Genomic DNA, 20,928 nt, shown 5'->3' on the forward strand with positions numbered 1-20,928 from the left:
AACTTAGTGGTGAAAATTAAATATTAAGCTTACATTAATTTGTGAAAACCCAAACTACACTGGTAGGCACTTGATTAAAATTTAGTTTTATTGGGGTTTTCTTACCAAAAAATCACAGAATCTTACATGATGAAGTTTGCTGCAAATGATAACAATTGTGAGCTCCTGACACGCTGAAGTATTCAAAGCACACAAGAACAGGAGAGGTTTTGGTTAATACAACTAAGGGAAGACCAGATTGTCTTACATGTCTCTAATAAAAGAGTGTTACATTAAATATTTTTAAATTAATTTTCAAAATATTCCAGAAAGTACAATTGCTTCTACAGCACTGCAGTGAGAAGACTTGCAGGCAGAATTCCATTTAAACACGTTCCAGCTGTACTCCCAAGGTGTCTACTCTCTATTTTTGTGATTTTCCTAGAAGGGATTCCACACAAACCCTACGTCTGACATGCCAGGTGGAAAATAGCACAAAGCCTTTCTTGGAGGTCCAGTGATCTACTCAGGCCAGAAAGGAGTCATTTACAGTTCCCATGTCTAAGTAGTGCAGCAAACCACATGTTTGCATTGTGTTACACAAGAATGAGCATTATTCCAAGCCCAACAGCTTCCAAATATTTCTTTATTGTTTTCACAACTCAAGCAAAGATGATTCAAGGAGCCCTCGTCTTCATGTTTGCCTTCAGTTCCCCTTTCCAAAAACCCAAACAACTCCCTGAATACTCAGCCAGCTCTCCCCTCTCTAGCTGCTCCTGGCTTTTCCTGCAGCAGTTCTTCCTCCTTCTTCTTGCACAGCTTTAGGAGATACTCATCAGGCTCAATTCCTGCCTCCTGTAACTCCTCCATGGCTTTCTCCAGCCGGCGCAGCGTCCGGGCGCTCTGCACTTTGCGGGCAGTGATGTACAGAGTGAACTCCTTGAAGCCCATCAGCTTGCAGGTATCCACCTCACAGATATTTTTAACATCTTTGGTCTTGTCCACCTGGGGGAAGAAAACTAAACCTGACATTCTTTCCAGGTCTTCAAGGCTGACTTGGAAGTCGGTGAGCTGGTGGCTGAAGCCGATGGGGTTGTTTGGCACCACGAAAGCGCCCAGCACCAGGGGCTCTGAGGACGTTCTGCTCCGCCTGGCGAGGATCACCTTGTACAGGTGGGATGGTACAGCCACTTCATCCTTTCCAATCACCTGCCAAAAGGAAAGGACTGGTACATAAAAAAAATCACAGCATTGTTTTGCTTGGAAAAGATCTTTAAAATTATCAGGCACTGCCAAGACCACCACTAAACCATGTCCCTAAGCACCACAACTTCATGTTCCCTCTCTCTGGAGCTCCTCTCCTTTGTGTAACTACAATAACTTATACTATAATAAACAATGAAAATTCCTGACCTCACAGTTCCAAATCATAGAGGTTTTAATATACATTTCAAATCAACTCTAAGTTACCACCTGTCATTTATTTTTTTCTCTATTACCCACACCCAGGTAGCATTTAAAAGCTACTTTACCTAAGTAAGCATTTTTTTGCAGGAGATCCAGATATAAAGTACATTCAGTGACTCAGTATCTTCTTGGAAGAGAAGGCTATCCAAAGAAAATGCACCTATTTCTTCCATAAATTCCCTACAATCCAACTTCAGTGCTCATACATGTTTAGTTTCCTCCTGTGTCACTCAGACCAGGATCAAGGGATTTAAGGGGAGCCCCAAGAGTGGAGGATCAGGACTATTAAAGTCTCACAGTCTCACCCCACCCTGTGCCAGGGATAACTCCAAGGGAATACACCTATTGATGGCAAATGTAATCTCTCCAGGACTCAGAAGTTATGCTCATGCATGCACAGAATTAGGCTTTTTTGTTTCTTTGCTATTGCTGAACTGAATCTGTCATTTTCAGAGTGTAACAGGCTCACACATGGAAAATCTGAGTTTTGCATAACTCTTCTGTAAGAACCCTTCTCAAAGCCATGCTTTTATTCTAATTGCAATGGAAGAAAAAGATGCAGATCCCTTACAAAAGCTACAAAGGCATTTTATACTGTACATAAAATCCAGTAATTTTGTGCTGTTTCCAGGATTTGCAATACCTGCAAAAGCAAAGACTGACTGTTTTGATTTTTTGGACAGCTTTTGTTAGATACAGTTAAAATACCATTTCAGGGAAAGCAGGTATTTATCACATTAATTGAAAGTGTCAACAGTTCAGACATGCCTTGTCCACTCACATATAGAATATAACTCAATCACATAATAAACACTTCCTATGCACACTTTTTTTCTGATTATTCAGCCCTTCTGCAAATGAAAATACATTTTTAAAATTAAATTTTGCCTGTGGCTATTGAACCAAGATTCATGTTGGTCTATTCCAATATTAATTAAATTTGAGTTACAAATCCTTTCAGTGATTTGTGTCCTCTAACTCTGTTGCCAGTTTTTTAAATGATTGGTCCTAAAGCCTTACTGGTTAGACCAAAACCAGAGAAAGTACCTTCAGGAGAAAGGAAAAATGCTGATAATTTTTATTAATGTTTTGTGCAATAACATAGTAAAAACATTACTCCTGTTTCTGGAAAACACATGCTCTTAGATTTCTTTACTGTGTTCTAAAATACCTCCCTCCCTTGCCCTAAATAAGGCTATTTAATAGTTTTGCTGCAGTTTAAGCTTTTTTGATTTTTTGGGTTTTTTTCAGGGTGTGGGGTTTTGTGTGGGTTTGTTCTTGTTCTGGTTTTTTTTGTTTGGTTGGGTCGGGTTTTGTTTTTTTGGGAGGGGGTTGGATTATTTGGTTTTTGTTTTCTTACAAAAATTGTCATGGTTGTGCCACCAACCTTCCCCAGGTAATACTCTGCCTAGACATCAAACAGTCACTGAAACTAGTTAAGGAAGGAATGCCTTATGCCAAATCTTCTCTCCCTTTCAATGATGACAGATGTGTTGATAGGGAAATGAGAGCTCCTGAGTGTCAAAGCACTTTTCATTTAGCATTCTGTGGATGTGAAACCAGAGCTACACCTCCCCAGGACCAATACCATAAATAATCAAAACTGACTGATGCACAGGTAGTGCTCAAATGTACTAAAAGCAGTGCAGCAACACACTGCTGTATCTGCTGAGTTAACACTGAATTACAAAATGAATGCTGCTGGGAGCTTTAACCTATTTGAGATCAGCAGCACTCGAGCTGGGGAGTACCTGCAAAATACTGGGGGTGAAAGGGAGGGAGCCAAGAAAATCCCTGAAGGGGAGAGTAAGGAATTCATATTTCCATATTCACCCAAGGGCACCCAGTGATGACACTGCCAAAGGAGCTGGGGCTCCTTTTCTCCCCTGGAGCAGTGAGCTTGCAGAGCCTGCACTGCAATCCCACCTCCTGCACATTCCTAGGGCAGGGAGGAAGGTGAGGAAGAGGAGGAAGATGCTGTAGCCTCCTGAGAGAAGTGAGGCTAAAGCCAGTCCTCAGTGTCTCCCTGGGCCAACAATCCCCTGACCTGCAGCAGTATGGCCTTTTCCAGGCCTCTTTGCACACTTTACCCACTACAAATCCATGGATATGTACCAGGTCCTCCTTAGCTCAGCCCCCTCCTTTTCTCCACACCTCCCACTCACATCCACATCCCGGCATCCTCGCTCTGCTGCACAAAAGACCCGAGGAAGGGCGAGCACACAGATGGAGCTGCACAAGGATCTCCAATGAGTGGGGGTACACATGGAATATGTAAAACAAACAGGTGAATGCATGTGGAGCGAGCTGAGGGAACTGGGGATTGAGGCTGAGGGCTGAGTGGGTGGATAAAGAGGCTGGGGAATGAATAGAGCTGCACACAAAACAGTTAGGTATGAGATGGAAATGCTGAATGCCTCAAGTGGGTGTTAAGGGAAAACAGACCCGGTGCTTATGTAATATTATGCAAATATATATATTCTATGCAAAATAATGCACATTTATGCATAGTATGGGCACCTAAGAAGAGAGAGGAAAAGAATCAGAGAGGACTAGTTCAAAATGAAGGAAGGGCTGGCCTTTTGAGAAATGTAGATCTAAATTCAATTCCCTACATGTAATGGTCAGGTATGTAATTTATCTACCATTTCAGTTCCATGTAAACTCCCTTTTGAGAATTTAAATAAAATTTAAGCAGTGCACAGGCTTCGTACCAATTTCTCTGAACAGCAGCAAACTACTACTGCAGTAACTTCACTGAGTGTTCATAGTGTTAAAGCAGATAAAACCATCTTCAGGTGCCCAAACTGGCAGTGTCCACAGGTGTCCCTTCCTTACTAAATGCAGGGTATAAAAGTTCTATCCCCAGCTAATTCTGCTGGAGAGCACCATCAAAGGGCAGTGCCTGATTTCTCTGACAGAGTAAATATGCATGACTAGGAATAAATGTCTTTTTTTGCAGTTTAACACTTATGTGCACCATGCACAGGATGCATCACCAGTAATTTCTGCAGTGCGACCCAATGATTTCTGTTAAAAAAGGAAAAGCAGTTCTGGAGCACAGCAAAGTACAAAGTATCTCCATCATTACTCTCTGTAATATCCCACACTTTGCTGCTTTATGGGAGTGAATAGAGAAGCTGCAGAGAAATGTTTCCATAGAGTTGCCCCCCTCACCAGCTCAACTGCCAGAGAAAGAAGTGTGACACTGCAAAAGTGAAATCTGGAATAGAAGAAAGAGGCAGGAAAAACAAACTCCACAATTCCATTTCCTATTGCCACCTAGAGGATTTTCCTCCTAAACTTCAGCAGCCTCAGTCACTATCCAGATCTGCACCATCCCATTTATCTCAGTGCTTTGCCTGGCAGAGGCAGAGAGCATATGCTCCTATTGTAACAGGATGGAAAATGGTTCAACATTATCCATGCACAGATGTTGACTTTGATTTGTGCCTGTCTATCCACAGGCAGCAGATGATCTTTCAGAAATCAAGGCCTGAAACAGCTCTCTGTCCCAGCTGGAGACAAAGAGCAGTTTTTTAAGAGTATCTGTGATTCTAAAAGGAATTCTGTGCTCCAATACAAGCAAGAAAATACAGCAATTGCCTGTTGAAATCACTGCTGTCCCACATGCTTTCACACCATGTTGGTAACAGCCCACAAGGCAAATTTTTGTGCAATCCTTTGAAAATCCCCATTTTGCTATTGCTATAAAATTTTGCTTAATCTTCTGAATTTTCAACAGACTCATGAAACATGAAAAAAAAAAAGCACTCAAGCTAAAAGCCTTCTTTTTATAGTATTAAATATATCTCTTTCCCATCATCATTTGGGAAACCAACGTGAAATTTCAGATGCTTTGCTGTCTCTATCAGTTCAATGTAAAAATGTGCATTGCCCCAAATTTTTGCAGCTACTTATTCCTTTAATTTTTGTTTTCTTTGACTGAACTCATATCTCCTAATAATGCAACATTATCATAATGTCATTTTCAGAGCAGTGTTTATTATTTTTCTATCGTTACTGACATTGTTACTGACATTCCTCAAGTGTGTGTGAATTTGTTATTCTTCTCAAAGCCAAACTAAACATAGACAGCTGTCATGAGGGCAGGGCACTAAAATGTGTGCAATTCCTGACATTCAGAAATGTTTACATATCACTAAAACAACAAATGTGTTGGTAAGCAGTTGTAAAAGAAACCTAAAGAGCTCACAGGGACAGATGAGGGCAAAACATTTCTTAAACCTGAGAGAATTCAGAGAGCTTTGATAAATTCAGTCTCACAGCCAAGTCATTGGATGAGGATTTGTCTTAAGCTTGGCTCTCCTCCCAGTTTTGGCCAAATTCTGTTCTTGACTGCAGATTTTAAAAACAGAGGAATCAAATTTGATAATACCTGTGGAGTCCTTAAATATCAAAATAATTAATGAAGACATTTGCTAATGGCATCAACGGTAAGCTTAAGTATCTGGCATTAACTAATTCCACCTTCATGGTGGTAATCAGATAAATTACAAGGCAGTCCTTAAAAATGTCATTTTGGAGTTTATGAGGCAGAAAACTCCATGAACAAGTGAAAAGGAACATAAGAAGTATAATGGCAGAACAGTTGAGATTATATGAGAAGAAAACAGAGTGTTACAGCATGGAAATTCTAAACACAAACTAATGTTATCAAATTTTAATTTTACACTGGACTTGTTACAGCTTCCCAGACTGCAAAAAAATTATCTTCCTAGGCAAGGGTATGGATAATTTTTAAAAGAAAGGGCTCGTGAATCCGAAAGTGGAATTTTGCCACCTAGTGACCAGAAAGTGAAAATCCACCGGGCACAGAATCAGCAGAAGGGACTAAGGAGCCTTCATCAGCCAGAGCCAGCTCTGGATTGTCAATTACCCGCGACTCCCTCAGAGCCTGGCAAAGAGAAATCACTCTCAATCGTGTCTTAACCACCAGCATCCACTGCACAGTCCTTGCATCAGGTGGTACCACCATCAAATACTTTAAAATGTCAGCTCCAGAAATTCCCTTGGCACTCCAGTAGCTGTTTCTTCACTCTATGAAATTCTAACCTGAGTTTAGAACTGAGGCAGAACTGCAAACAGAACTGTCTGAAAAGAAGCACACCCAGGTCCTGTGACAGAGTCCTTCCCCCTCCACCTGGCAGTAGCAAAATTAACACTTCCATCACACTTCTTGGGGGACAGAACTCAAGGAATCAGTCCTGTCCCCCAAGCATGATACTGACCAGGTCTATCAGGTCTTTCACTGCAGATATAACATCATTCCTGCTGATGTGACCCCACGTTTGACAACCCAGAGCTTTGTTATAATTTGTTACTGAATTCTGTATAGAAACAGACTTTCTGGCAGTACAAAATATTCCATGTACTATCAGTGTAACTTTATTTACTCGATCATTGTGACAGCATTAACTGCCTCCACTCAAGTTCCTTCTGGCTTTGTTGGGCAGCACTGATTCTGCCAAGAGTGTTTTCCCCCAATATTTGAGAGAGCTCTGTCAGATGGCACTGAGAAGAACTGAGGGGTGTGAAGGCAGGCCTAGCAACACACAAACCACAAAACATTACAGATAAAAATCATAGTAACAATCTGCACAGCCAAACACTCCAAAATGCAAATGTATGTACTTCAGGAAAATTTAATTTGTTATGGCTGGTCTGATTGTTATTGCCAAATCATTTGGCAATTCTAAAAAGGGAAGGAAAAAAAGAAATGAGATGGCAAAAAAAAACCCTGTTCCTGAATACAGAGTTATGACATTTAAAGATAGGTGCTCCAACCCCTTTTTCTTTAATAAAGAGGGTATGAATATATATATAATGTATGTAATAAACTGTATATACATGATGACAGACTCCTGCTTCCACAGAATTTACTTAGGTTAGCCTAAACAAGAATCCACCACAGTCCTTAACACCCCTCTTCCTATAACAGCATAACTTTCAGGATGGGCACACTGCTAAATAAAAGCATTCCCAATTAATCTCTCCTGCACCTTCAGTGTCTCTTCTCCTCCCACTATAACCCAGTGTCTATTCCATTCATTTGTACCTCACATCTAAATTTAGGCCTGACAGAGCTCTGCTGGTTTACACCAGCTGATCTAAGACTGAACCCTTTCCATAATGTTTATGGGACATCTATAATGGACCTACATCCAGTAGGAATCTCTTGGGACCACTTGGAGCAGCCAACAAACAAGGAATAATTCCCAAGTTTATTTCCTCTAACAAGCATTCATTCCCCTATAGCATCTTAGTAGGAGACAACCTCTACTAGTTCTCAAAGTTAACATAAAGGACCATCTCAAATTTAAGAGTGCAATTTGTTTCCCAGTTATTTGTCACAGAAAGAGATGGCAACTGTACCTTCTGCCTCTCTGGCCCAGCCTGGTGATTAAATTTAGAAAATTAAACAGCAAACATAACTCCAGTATGAATCTCATGTATCAGTAAAAAGTACATTAAAATGTATTTTTCAAACAACAAACAAAACATAATCTAAACTGTATTTTCATTTGGCAGCCACAGCTAATTCTTTTTAAATTAGCATTCACTGGGATGGCTTGGGAATGGGGAGGGTGGAGCACTGAGCATGATGTTGTTAATTATTGCAAAATCTGTATTTGAAACTCCAAATCTGGAAAATCACTAAAGTGACAGTCACTGGATAGCAGTAATGTATAAAACAAGACAATGTCATTTTGATTTGATCTGGACAAAGATGAAAAACCTGCATCTGCCTCTCCAATGATACAGAACAGATTTTCCTGTTGGCATTCTATTCTACATATACTCTCAAAATATGTTTTTCAGATACCAAGCACGATCATCAATCCACTCTCTGCAATAAAAGTCTCCGCTGGAGACAGATGAAATGACAGAACATATCTGAGGATATCACAAGTTCAGCCAATAGACAGAACAATGCTGGCATCTAAGGAGTTCAAGGTTAATTCCCTTTCTGGAATTAAAGAGCAAATGGTACCAGAGTCCAAGCAGGAACTGGGAACAAAGCCATGACTGATGTTCTGTTTCTCCTCTATAGTGATCTAAAAATAACCTTTTTGGATGTTTGATGAGAAAAACACTAGCATGTAAAACCATGGATACATATTTCACCAGTCCTTTAGCCAAAAACAAGGAAACTAAGATTTCAAGAGACTATCTGAAACAAATCAGTGCAGACACATTCACTGTAGCACTTCACTGTTTTCCTTCTTTCCTTTTCACAGCTCTGTCTGAGAGAGCAAAAACATTAGAGAGGAGCTGAGCCTTAACAGTGGCACTGGCAGATTACGGGTTGTGAGTTTCAGCACTCTGGTGTGTACTGCAGCACTTCTCCTTGAACAGCAGGGACAAAGGAAAGGACACCTTCTCACAGCAGCTTCTCATGCCCAAACAATGAGGACTAAAACCCCTTTCAGTCTGAAGTCATTTGTGTGAAGTCTGCTGAGTTCACTCTGAAAGACAGATAAGAGATTCCTTCCCTTCACAACCATTAGTGTTCTTCCTTTAGAGGCAGAATCCCTACCAAAATCAATGGCAATGACTGCAATTACATCCAAGGTGTGTGTTTGAAAATAACTTCTCTTCAGTGCTTTGAAACGTGGTGTTTCCTCCTCTAAGTGTATGTGTTCATAAAAGAAAAAACAAACAAACAAACCCAACACACCCCTCTACTCTGAAGTCTCCATCCTCAAAGTACAACTGCAATGCAAAGCACAAAAACGTAAGCTATGAACAAATTTCAAAATAAAAGAACCCCAACATTCTCTGCCTGTATTTATTTAGAGGACTCAAATCAAACCATTTAATATTTTAAACAAACAAACAAAAACCCCACAGAATCATTATTTTACTTTTCACACCTGGAGACACCATTATCTGTACTTAAGTAAAAATCACTTTACATAATGAATCTTACTGTAGGAAGCTGAGTAAAAGGATTTATGAATGTGAAAAAGTGGTGACAAACAAACAGGAACACCATCACTTCACCATTTTCAATCCCACACTGAACTTTACTTCATAGTAAGACCAAAAGTGGTAAAACATTCCTAAAAGATCTGCGCTGTCATCAAACCCAAAGATGAAGAAGACAAAAGACAAGAACTAAATGAGATCACAAGCACAACAACGTGGGCATTTTGTGCCATTATGTCACCATTCTATGCAGGTATCAAGTTATTTTGAATAAAGCCAGTAAGATGCAGTGTCTGCTCTGATTTTTATCTGTGGAATACTAAAATTTACATTTCAAAACCAAGACTGAGAATGACAATCATTTTTCAGAAAATGCAATCTTCCTCTTCTAAGTAAACACCTTCTCGAAAGAAGAAGAGAGAAATACTCGTTCAGAGCAAGATTAAAGTGAAGCCATTGATAGCTGCAGTTGACAGATGATTTAACTTCTCCCTGGAAATGATTTCCACTTATAAAATGTTCAAGTCAGCTCAAGATTTTTAATTCTTTGCTATGTAAGATGAATATATATTTTTAAGTATGAAAAATAAATGCAATATCCTGACAGCTACAAGGCAGCAAATCCCAGCACGCCTGGAGTGTAAGCCTGGAGAACTCTGTAGCATTCTGAGTGACAGGAAGCCAAAAGCTCAGCTGAAGATTGTTGAGAGGGAACATTTCCCTCCTGCTCCCAGCTGTGTGCTTTGGGACATATCTCATTCTGTCACCAGGAAGCACTGGACTACTCTGTGTGCTGCCTCAATCTTTCTACAGTAGAACAAAACTAGCCCAGTGAACCCAGTATGGATGGTTTGCTACTGCACAAAATCAAGCATTTTCTGGAAGGATCTTACAGTCATCAGTGCTGGCAGACAAAAGAAAGGCAGAGAAAGGCCTGGAAAGTAGAAAGGGCAATGCTGAAGTGAGCACCTGTGGGTGGCATAGGATGATTCCCAATCTAAAACTGGCTTTGCCACTAATTTATCATCTGGTATTGGTCATACACCTTAACCATGGCTTATTTATCCACTTGAAAAATAAGCACAGTCTACACCTCCCTTCACAAAGATGAGGTGAGAGCTGAAGTTTGGAACTGCCACTAAACATGAAGAAGGTAACTTATTACTACGGCATTTTCATATGCATAACTCCCCCCAAAAATAACAAATCCAAATCCAAAGCTGTGATTTTGTGACAGTCAAGGTCTGACATGTGTGGCTGGAGACATAAGGGGCAGTTTCTCAAGAAGTAAAAAAGTAACATTATTGTAATGCTACTTTTATCATTACGATAATGTCAACATTATCGTAATGTTAATGGGAAAAATCATATTCTGTCATGACCAAGTTCCAAGTTCAATCAAAAGGAAATCAGTTGTATGTTTATAAAGGAGAAACTGTCTAATTCTTACTGCTAAACAAGCCAGAGTTGAGAGCTGAAGATCTCTCCCTTTTGTGCCTCTCACATCCCTGTGAAATATGGGGTTGTTTCAGCAAGCTCATCCATTACTCCTCAGAGAACTGCTTGGAAGCTGAATTGCTCACAAGCTGAAGCTGCAGTTGATCCAACTACTTATATTCAAGGAAAAGTGGGGTTTTTTTCAAGAGGTGTAAAATGCAGCATTTATTATTTGTATTATGCCAGCTTTCATCTGCAACTGCAAATAGCAATAATATCTCATTGCAGTGGGGGCAGAAGGTAACACTCCCTTGAATAACTTACCATGCTCAAACCTTACAGATGTCTAAACACAAGCCTACTAAGAGTAACTCTTGGTAAGCAACAATAAATTCACTTCTCAACTTCATAGCCTGTCCCATCTGTCTGTCAGTGATGGTTTCTACAGACTGTGCATGGTGAATATTTAGAGTATTTTAAGCAGGTAATAAACAAAAAGGGGCTAAAAGAAGGGAAGTATCAGTACCATTGATACTGCACTTGAGTGAAGTCTTCCAAGTGACTCTGGCATGCTCAGAATCTCAGCTGCAAGGCCTCCCAAGAGATGCCTGTGGTGCAGCAGCAAACACCTGCTTGTGAAATTAACAGAGCACTGACACTCCAATATCTTGTAGAGTTTTGAGAGACCTATCCTACCTTTGCATTCCATTCTTTCTAAAGCTCATGAAGAAATTGATCAAATAGATGCCCGTGCATTAACAAAGCCCACTGACTCTGACTGGATAAACAGTTCTACTGCTGACTGTGGACATGAAATAGATCTCTGTAAATAAACAAATTATTTTAAAATGATGCTTTTTCATATATAGGCAAGATGTAATACTTCTACTAATCTTGTCCCAACAAGTATTGCACATTTTATACATTTTGCCTGTACTAAGATGCTCAACTTTTGTTTTATCAAGTTATGATATCTATTTTAAATAAATAATTACTACTTCACTATTATCCCAGCAACATATATACATACCTGATAAGTAACACTCTTCTTTCCATCACCATCTGTTTGAGGCAAGGTAAGAGGTCCAGAAACAACCCAAACATCTTCAAATCTCTCAGTCAATTCCCGACAGTACATTTCCATTCTGGAACATATTTGTCAGATAAGGAGAAGTCAGCTGGGAATATTTAATCTTTGAGACACTATGAAGGGAAGGGTGAACTACTGACAGGGAGCATTTTTCCAGATTCATCTGAGTGATTCACAAGCCAAAGAAGGTAAAATGTAGGCCCAAGTCCTGCTTCCCATTTGTCCTGTGTAAATAAGGTTCATTTATTTACAGATTGACATGTGTTGCTGCACACATCTGAAAATGGTTTCTGCAACCTTAGCACATGTCTGAATAGCTGAGTTCTCTACTTACTCCCACACTTGACACTGGAAATATACTGTTGGTGGTCACTTGGGATTAAAAAAAAAAAAAAAAAGAATTGTTCTAAGCAGCAAATTGAGGCATTTTTACTTTGAAAGGTTTTATATTACTGAATTTGTGGGTTTATTCCCAAGGAATCAAAGTCCTGCAACACAGCTCTCTCTGTAGTTCCAGTTTCTGTTTGCCATTTCCACTACCTCTACTGGTTTTTTAATAGAAATAAAATTGTTCAAAAATAAAACAGTAACTCCAGGAATACTACCATATTTTTTCTTTTACATTGATTCAGTTTATAGCACATAATATTTCTCAAATAAGAAGGTTCCTGTATCACACCTATTTTACAGAAAACAAAATATTAACAAGGCCAGGCTGGATGGGATTTTGAGGAATCTGATACAGGGGAAGGTGTCTCTGTCCATGGCAGGGAGTTGGAACTAGGTTTAAAATTCCCATTTAAAGCTCCTGCTAATCCAAATAATTCTATGCATCTTTGATCTAACAGCCCAACTGTTACAGAAATCAAAACAATGAAATCAAATAAAATACAATTGGTCCTCTACAAAGGTAACAGTTGCACTTCACACAAATGGACATATAGAGTATAAAACAGATTATCCCAGCTAATCTGTCTGCCTCAGAAAAGGGGAGGTTTCACCCCCTTCTCTAATTCCTGTTCCTCACACTTTTCCCTTGGGCCACTTGAACATTCTTTCTCTGTCAACAACCCTGAACAAAACCAGTATTTTTTTTTCTTTTGTGTTGGGTAAGTTAAATCACCAAGAATGAGCCACACAAATGAGAATGAGCAAAAATGAGCCCTTTCTTCATGTGATATATCAAAGCATTGACTACAAGTGAATTCTTTTCCTACTGTCACCAGCTTTGCTTCCAAGCAGCCCAGCTCCTCAGGCTGTCTCATGGCAGGGAAATACAAACACCACCTGGAAAGAATGGGAATAAATGCAGCTAGGGAGCATTTGACTTCTGTCAAATTTCTGACAGAAATTCTAAGTAATCTGACTTCTGTCCCTCCTGCTTTTGGTGGCAGGAGGAACAGAAGTCAGATTACAGTGATCATGAAATCAAAACCATGACACTCAAGACAGAAACAGTTAAATATCAGATGGAAGAGAATGAGGAATACTAAAGTGGAGCTAGAGCACACCATGGAGTCAGTCCAGCAGTTCAACAGCTTGCTGGATGATTCCAGTCCTGCTCTCCCCTTTCCTACTGTTCCCCTTGTCTGTCCCATCTGACCACTCCTAATCCATCTTCCATGTTGGTTCTAGAACTCACCTCATGAGTTGATTCACTTTTCCAATATGGCAGAAACATAACCAAGCAAAACAAAATGAGAATCAGTTTTTAACTGGGCTGGCAAATGAAACTGACTCACCACAGTCAGGCTACTACCAAAGCTGGAACTGGGAAACCAGCAAAAACACAAGGCAGGAGGGCAAACACCACTTTAGAAAATAACAGACACTTATACTGACTAAGCTGCATTGTCTATCTGCACCTCAGAAGACAAGTCAAGAAGCAAATAACTAAAACAAGAGAAAGGAAGAGAATGTTGAAGCTAGAAAAGGATGCAACACATGTGAAATATGGTATCCTTAAAAATATTTATTATTAAAGAAATTACTGACATAAAAAAGTGGCATCGCTGCCTTTTTCACATATTTAAACTCTGGGAACAGGGTGCTGGGGTTGGGAAAAAGTGGCAATAATTGCTAAAATTGCAGGGTTGATAGTGCCAGAGGAAATTTTCAAATGCTCCCCATGATTTCTTGATTAGGCAGAGATCCTGCTTAAGGGAAACAAAGAGGGTTTCCCTACCTTGAATAGATACAAATGCCTAGGTTTGGTAAAAAGAAAATTTATGCTCAAACACTTGAGTTATTAAAAAAAGAAAAAAACCCTCTTAAAATGTTATGGCATTTTATTTGTCTATAAAACACTATAACCTTACTGAATGGCTCTTCTGATTTAATACATATTCTTGTAAAACAGGAAAGCAGTGTGCAGATGAATGATGATGCAGTTTTGATGGACTTTTATTACAACACTGTATATAATTTTGCTGACCTTCCCTTCAGTGAACCTTGAGAGATCTATCATTTTCCCCTCCTGTTTCTGAGCCTTCACATTCTCCAAGTCCTATGCAAGAAGCACTGGATGAATGGTCCTTTTACTACATTCTCTGCTCAAAGGAAGGGAAGAATAAAATCTTACATGAAGCATGTTTAAATTTATCAACCACTCCACCTCAAAGTCAACGCAGTCAGCACTCACAAGTGACAGAGACCCTGCCTGACTGCTCCTTGGGAGCCAGGACCTGAAGGAACACCTCAGACCTGAAAAGTGACGGCTCAGTGGGGAGCGCTCAGTTCTCCAATTCAAAGGGAACCAACATCCACACACAGACATGGGAATACTCACACTGCAAGTGATTCTTTGAGGAAGATCTAAACCCTCTCCTCACTTCTGCTGAAACTTTCTTAAGCACAGTTAAGCCTGGTATTTTTACTCCACATCAGCCAGAAGAAATAATTTTGTCTATTTTAAATAAATGTCCTCGACAGTTTGACTGAACGAAGAATTAAAGTAGTCACTATACTGTTCTTTCACTGAGAGGACTGAGCTGCCTTTCATTTCAGAGAAAGCTCCTATGACCTCTACAGATACACTGCTCTAAAATACCTGGATATGAAGAACCTTTAAAAGTAAAGCATTTTTGATTTATGCTGCTGCCTGGTATTTTTCACTTAGTTTACTTACAAGTAATTTCTCACCTGTTCCAAAACCCAGCATTATTTTCATAATTCTGAGGCACAATGTTGGACAGATAAAACGTTTCAGCCATAGCTCTCTGTATAGAGAAAGAAAATACTGTAATTTCACGGAAACATTCATAAGACACATTTTAGCAGTTTGTGGATCAGAATCCCACTTCTAGTTTAGTTTAACATCTATTAACACATAAAATCAGAAAAACTTAAGTCAGAACACCTACAAAATTATTTAGGATTAAGATGTGCACAATTGAGGTGAAACCTTGCAAAGTTATCTATAAACAGCATGAGAATGTCCAACCCTGGAGGCACAGGAATTACTATCACCCAGTGTCAGTTTGGTAATGTCTTTGAAAGTAACTAGTCATTTTTCATTTTGAATGGGAAGGACACTTTCAAGCATGCTTTTCATTTATTTGACTGCTTAATGGCTGATTTTTTCTTTCCAAGAAAAGGTTTTATTAGATATATTCATCAATATTTTACATACATAACATACAGGCAATGAAATGATTTATGAGACCATAATGGTCAAACATCCATATATCTGCTTAATTTCATCTTGTAGAAGTGTCATAAACATCTCTGAACAGAAGCTTACATACCTCCAGAGGTGAAGGACCTGGTGATAAATCACTAGACATACACAGGGAAATACAGAGAGAAAAAATTCCAAGATCTTAATCCAGAATTTTCACAGGTCTTGTATTTGTCAATATTTTTCACATACTACTACTGCAAGGTGATGGGACTGACAGAACTCTTTAGGATAATGAGCAAACACTACCTCCACTAATTAGATAGTGAAATTCAATTTTTATAATCCTATATTTGAAAGACTGTATCATCTCATTTCAAACCAGGTCCAGGATTTCTGTGCACAGGGAGCTCACCAGCAAAAATACCCCAGATAGCAGAAATAAATAACATCAAAGACATTTCCAATATAAATAAAACTACTGATTCTTTCATTTACCACATGCCACTGTGCTGTAACTCTACCCCACTGAATACTATCTGCATGGAGAAATACAAATTCAAACTGCTTCTTAATTAACAAATTGCTGCATTAGGCACATTTCACAAGAGGATCCAATAAATTCAAGGCTGCTTTGTAAGTCAGCCAAGGCATTAAGGCATGCTTCTCTTACAGCTTGAATAAATGGCAGGTGAAGAGATTTTATAGACTGAAAGAACTATGGCAAAAGGGTCTAATTTACCTCATACACATTGCAAGGGAGAAAAAAGCCTTTTAAATCATCCAGGCAATCCCCTTGTCAATACAGAACAGTACTTAACAGCATCTTTGCTTTGACCAATCTAGCCTTAAATATCTCAGCAGCTGTTGGCCACAATTACATCATTGTCCCTGTCTCCCTTTAACTGGGCTTTGAAGACTTGCAGGGTTTGCTTGGTGAAGGTTATCATCTTCATTTTACAGGTAGACAATGTGCCATGCAAGAGGCTGAGAAAACTTGCTTAACACCACACTATTCAAGACATCATCTATGCCAAACAAGATGATGTAGGTGTGATTTAATGAAGAGAGGTATGTCATCAGAGCATGCACCTGATTTAGATGCCTGAAGCAGACTGTGAGAGCATCCTACACTGCTCAGCCAGGAACAGACCTTGTAACTCCATATCCAGCTCTGTGCATCAATAATGACATCACGCTCCACCTCAAAACAAACTGCAAAAGGAACATTGCACATTACTTCTAAGGGTCTTCTGACCCTTTCCAGCCAATAAGCACAAATTAAAAAGATGGAAGAAAAAAGTCCTACTGTTGAAAATTTGTTGTCTCCTGCTGGTGCCATGTGTCCTCGTGACCATCCACTGCCAAGGTAGTCTTCATTGACAGCACTGAACATCAGAGGGATGTTAGGGTCTGGTTTGAACTTACAGTGCTTTCGATCTGCATCACCTGAAGAAAAACACACTAAATGGTCAGATTATCATGAAACCATCATAATCACAAGGCAAAAAGATCTAATTCTGTCACATCTTGCCAGATGACCCATGCTTAAGGATTCAATACACTCATCTGAATTCTGTACATCTCATTTACAGGCAACGCTAATTTCTTTCTGCCATGTGTTTTAAATATTTAAGTTATTATTTACCAATAAAATATATGGGTTTTGCATCATGACTTTTCAGTCTTCCCCAAACAAAACAGGTCTGCCTCAAATCTCAATCTGAGCAGCTACAGACATAAATCAGAGCTGAATACCTCAAGATGCTTAATTTCAACTTGCAAGTTAGTTGTATCTGATTATCTGGAAAACATTTTAACGATGCAGCTGTTAAGGCCCACTTTAAAGTAAGCCTGAAATTAATGTTTTCTCCTCAGAAAGAAGGGGGATCAATGATGCTACTTAGGAGTTGCTCCTAATGTTTTCAAGATCTTGCTTTTAATTTTGAAAGGTAATTTGGAGACAGTGATTTAGATACATTTAAAGGGCTATTGCTTTCATAAAGCATTTTACAATTACATGGTTACCTCCATTACTAATAATCTGCCTTATAAAAACTGAACTAATGCTATAAACTTAATTTACAATGACTGTATACCATTCATATTTCATTCACCACTGACAGCAAAAAATCACTGAGCCTCTGTCTTGCATAAAGAACAGGGGAGAGAGCATGAGAACTGTATCAGAGTAAATAATGGCTGCAGCGAGGAGGTAATGCCCTGTCTAGCTCTGAACAATTGCTGATGCCCTTTGCTCAGTTTTTATCTCACAAATGGATATTCTCCTCCCATTCTGAGCAAATCTCTAAGATCTGTACATTAAAAGCACTGACAGAAACTGGACCTCAGAACTAACTCCACTGCTAAGGAAGCAGGAGCCATTTTTATGCACTCCAGCAGCTATGCAGATCCAAACCAAGTAAGGAAAGGTTAATTTTCATTGTTTTATCTTCTCTCCATTCCTGTTATAAAAACCCAAGTTGAGCTTCCCCTCCCTGAGATCACTATAGGACTTTTCTCCCTGACTGCTCCAGGGTGCACCTTCTGTGAGCAGCAAAGCCCATTCAGAGCATCACAAATCTAAGGAGATAAATGTTGCATACAGGTAGAGATATTATTTTAAAAAGCCCTTATAAAATATGGTTTAGGCCTTGCTACTCTAGCTAAGCTAGCAGTTAGCTTGTAACTTCCCACGTGAAAAAATCATAAGAATGAAAGTCAGTTAGCACAATGATCTAATTCTGGTAACAGAACCCTTCACACCTGCAAAAACATAAAGTCTATCCCGTGGGAATCAGTGAACAAAATATGTAAACTATGCAGGAATAGAGAAATTTGATGGACATGTAAAATGCCATTTACTAACCAATGAACTGAGTGGCAAAAACACTCAGGAGTTATACATGAGGTCTTAAAAACTGTACAAAAATGGGCTGTAACATTAAAGATTGGCCTTTCTGCATGAAGAAACTGAGTCCTGTCTGCTTATTACTGCAACAAATAAACACCTACATACCCAGCATCTTTTGTTTTGAAATGTGTTCAATCACCCATCTAGGTACCCGTTTTGCCTGGTCATAAGACAGTGCATGATTTGTGTAACATCTGGTCTCTGTTCCAGCCTCAGGAAATCCATATCTTTCCAGCAGAGCCTCTTCTACTGGTTCTAAGGAAAAAAATAAACAGAAAACCATCCAAATATGAAATGTGATCATAAATGGGACAGTAAAAAAAAAAATCTCAGTGGTGTAAACCTACTGTATAGGGAATTACTTGAGGTTACAGCTACAATTAAGACCTAAAATATATTAAGAGAGCTCTCTAGTGAAACTCTCATCTGCCAAAATAGTTGTGGTTCTCATCATGTTTTAACATGAGGATCTCAGCTCTAGGACTAAGTCATCTACCTCCTCTAATGACTACAGAAGGCAGAAGAAAAGCCATGGGACATTTTCTTTCTACAGAAGAAAAGCTTTCAAATGTGTAGGGACAAATCAGCCAAAAAGGAGTTACAACACACAAATTTCACCCCTTGGAGCTGGAAATCAAATTCCTCACAAACTGAGATTTACAAGTTGGACACAAGCAAGTCCTGGCCTCCCTGGGAACGCTTACACTCTGCTCAATGAATGAAAGCATCTCTGAATTTTCATTATTTTTGCAAGCAATAATTTTTTTTCTCATGGAGCAATATTTACATCCATCTTACTGTCTTGTTCATTCTCCAGCCATCTGTCCAACAGCAACTCATGTTTTTAGAGCCATTCTTCCTCTGCTTTCCAACAATCCGGTACTTTTAAAGCCTTGAGGCTGTGGAGAAAACCATTCACTCCCTCAGGTGCTCCAAGCATCTCTTCCCACACCTGAACCCCACCAGACCCCAAATTGATAAACGAGCTTCGGCTCATCCAGGGCAGCAACAGCTGAAATTTAGCTATGGTCTGACCCGAAAACTGAAATTTTAGTTTTAAATTTAAAACTAAAATTTAAAACTAAATACCCATTCCTCTCCTGCCACCAACACTCAGCAGGTGCGAAGGGAAGCGCTGTTAATGACCAGCATCCCCAAACAACCTCCTCCCCACTCAGCCCGCCGCAGGTACTAAGGTACCCCACGATCTCCCGGCACTATTTGGGCATTCCGGGAATGGGGGAAGGAGGAAAAAGGCGCTTCTGAGGGGAAGGAGAGAGTTTAGGGGACAAAAGCGGCTGCGGGGAGCGGCGCTGCGGGACCGGGACCGCGCTGAACCGGCCGCTCCCGCCTCACCCACTGCCCGCCGCTCTTACCCTGCGCCGGGGCCCGCCCGGATGGCTCCGGCTGGCTCTGGCTGCGGAGGAGCCGCCACGTAGCCCAGCAGGACGCGGCGGCCCCGGCAGCGGCCCCGCAGATGAAGCCGCCGAGGAAGCGGCGGTGGCGGGGCAAGGCCGCCATGGCGGCGGCGGGAAGGGAAGGGAGGGAAGGGGAAGGGGCGGGCGCGGCCCCGCAGCGCCCCCTCACGGCGCGGCCCTGAGGGCGCCATGGCGGCGCCGCCTCGGAGCGGGGACATGGCGTGAGGGGATGAGCTCGGGGGCTTTCCCCGACAGCTGTGGCAAAATAAAGTGAGTTCCCTCACGGGGACTTGTGGGAATACAGAGCTTCCCTCTGGCTGCCCTGGCAGGTCTGGGACCCTGGCAGGGGTCAGGAACCCCCCTGGACAGAGCCCCCAGAGACACTGTCTGTGATCTCTGTCCATGGAAAAGAGTTTTCAATCTTACAGGATGAATTACAAGCTTTGAGTGTTTGATAAGAGTAATAATTAAGTGTGACACAGGTGCAAAAGTAAAATTTTAGGTTTCTAGATTAGGGGTTCAAAGGGGACAAGATGGAGGAATTGGGTGTGTCTTGTCCTTTTTCTCCTTCTTCATGCCCTCCATGTTTCACTGTGGTGTTGGCATTTTTCTGTTGGTTTAGGCTGGGGACACACTGTTCAACGTAGATGACAGATATTGGCACGTTATTGTAAATCCAGCACAGGTAGTTTCTGGTATTTAATGTTTGTACCATCCCACTGAGGGCAGAGCCCCACACGCTGCCCTGCAGGACAGAGCTGCGGCAGGGTAGCAGAACATGTTAGAGATAAACAGAATAAACAACCTTGAAAACAGCACAGACGAATTATGGCTTCTTCTTTGGCAACGGGGCAGAAAGACAGAGACTTTCTACAATCTCGGAATCACCAATACCCACAGATTCCGACAGGGACTCTAGTGGTTAAACTGTATGCGCGACCAATGCAAAGGATCACTGAATCATGGCCATAGAATGGTTTGGGTCAGAAAGGAGCTTTAAAGTCTTCAGCTGGAGAGAAAAATCACCTCTCTCATGAGGAGAGACTGCAGG

At 40.5% G+C, this 20,928-nt stretch overlaps 1 protein-coding gene across 2 annotated transcripts; it reads right to left on the reverse strand.

The window, feature by feature from the left end:
* Positions 1 to 607: 607 nt before the first annotated feature.
* On the reverse strand, positions 608 to 20,016 carry EXOG (exo/endonuclease G). 2 transcript variants are annotated; one of them, XM_072925301.1, is made up of 8 exons: positions 19,836 to 20,016; positions 18,565 to 18,714; positions 16,855 to 16,994; positions 16,699 to 16,760; positions 15,673 to 15,703; positions 15,068 to 15,144; positions 11,867 to 11,981; positions 608 to 1,188 (listed from the first exon to the last, which is right to left on the reverse strand). In XM_072925301.1, the coding sequence occupies exons 1-8, from the start codon at positions 19,978 to 19,980 to the stop codon at positions 727 to 729; spliced, it is 1,182 nt and encodes a 393-aa protein (XP_072781402.1). In that variant the 5' UTR covers positions 19,981 to 20,016; the 3' UTR covers positions 608 to 726. The 2 variants fall into 2 exon arrangements, with proteins under 2 accessions (XP_072781402.1, XP_030120081.4); XM_030264221.4 differs by lacking the exons at positions 15,673 to 15,703; positions 16,699 to 16,760.
* Positions 20,017 to 20,928: the final 912 nt, after the last annotated feature.

Source organism: Taeniopygia guttata, chromosome 2 (assembly GCF_048771995.1).
Source record: "Taeniopygia guttata chromosome 2, bTaeGut7.mat, whole genome shotgun sequence".
NCBI lineage: Eukaryota > Metazoa > Chordata > Aves > Passeriformes > Estrildidae > Taeniopygia > Taeniopygia guttata.

Bases quoted from the DNA above. Each gene is read 5' to 3' on its own strand.
- EXOG (XM_072925301.1), bottom strand. From the start codon at position 19,980: ATGGCGGCCTTGCCCCGCCACCGCCGCTTCCTCGGCGGCTTCATCTGC. The intron at 16,995-18,564 runs GTATGTAGGTGT...GTTTTTCTTCAG, and splicing joins TTCAAAACAAAAGATGCTGG to GTGATGCAGATCGAAAGCAC. The intron at 1,189-11,866 runs GTATGTATATAT...TCCTTTTGGCAG, and splicing joins AGAAGAGTGTTACTTATCAG to GTGATTGGAAAGGATGAAGT.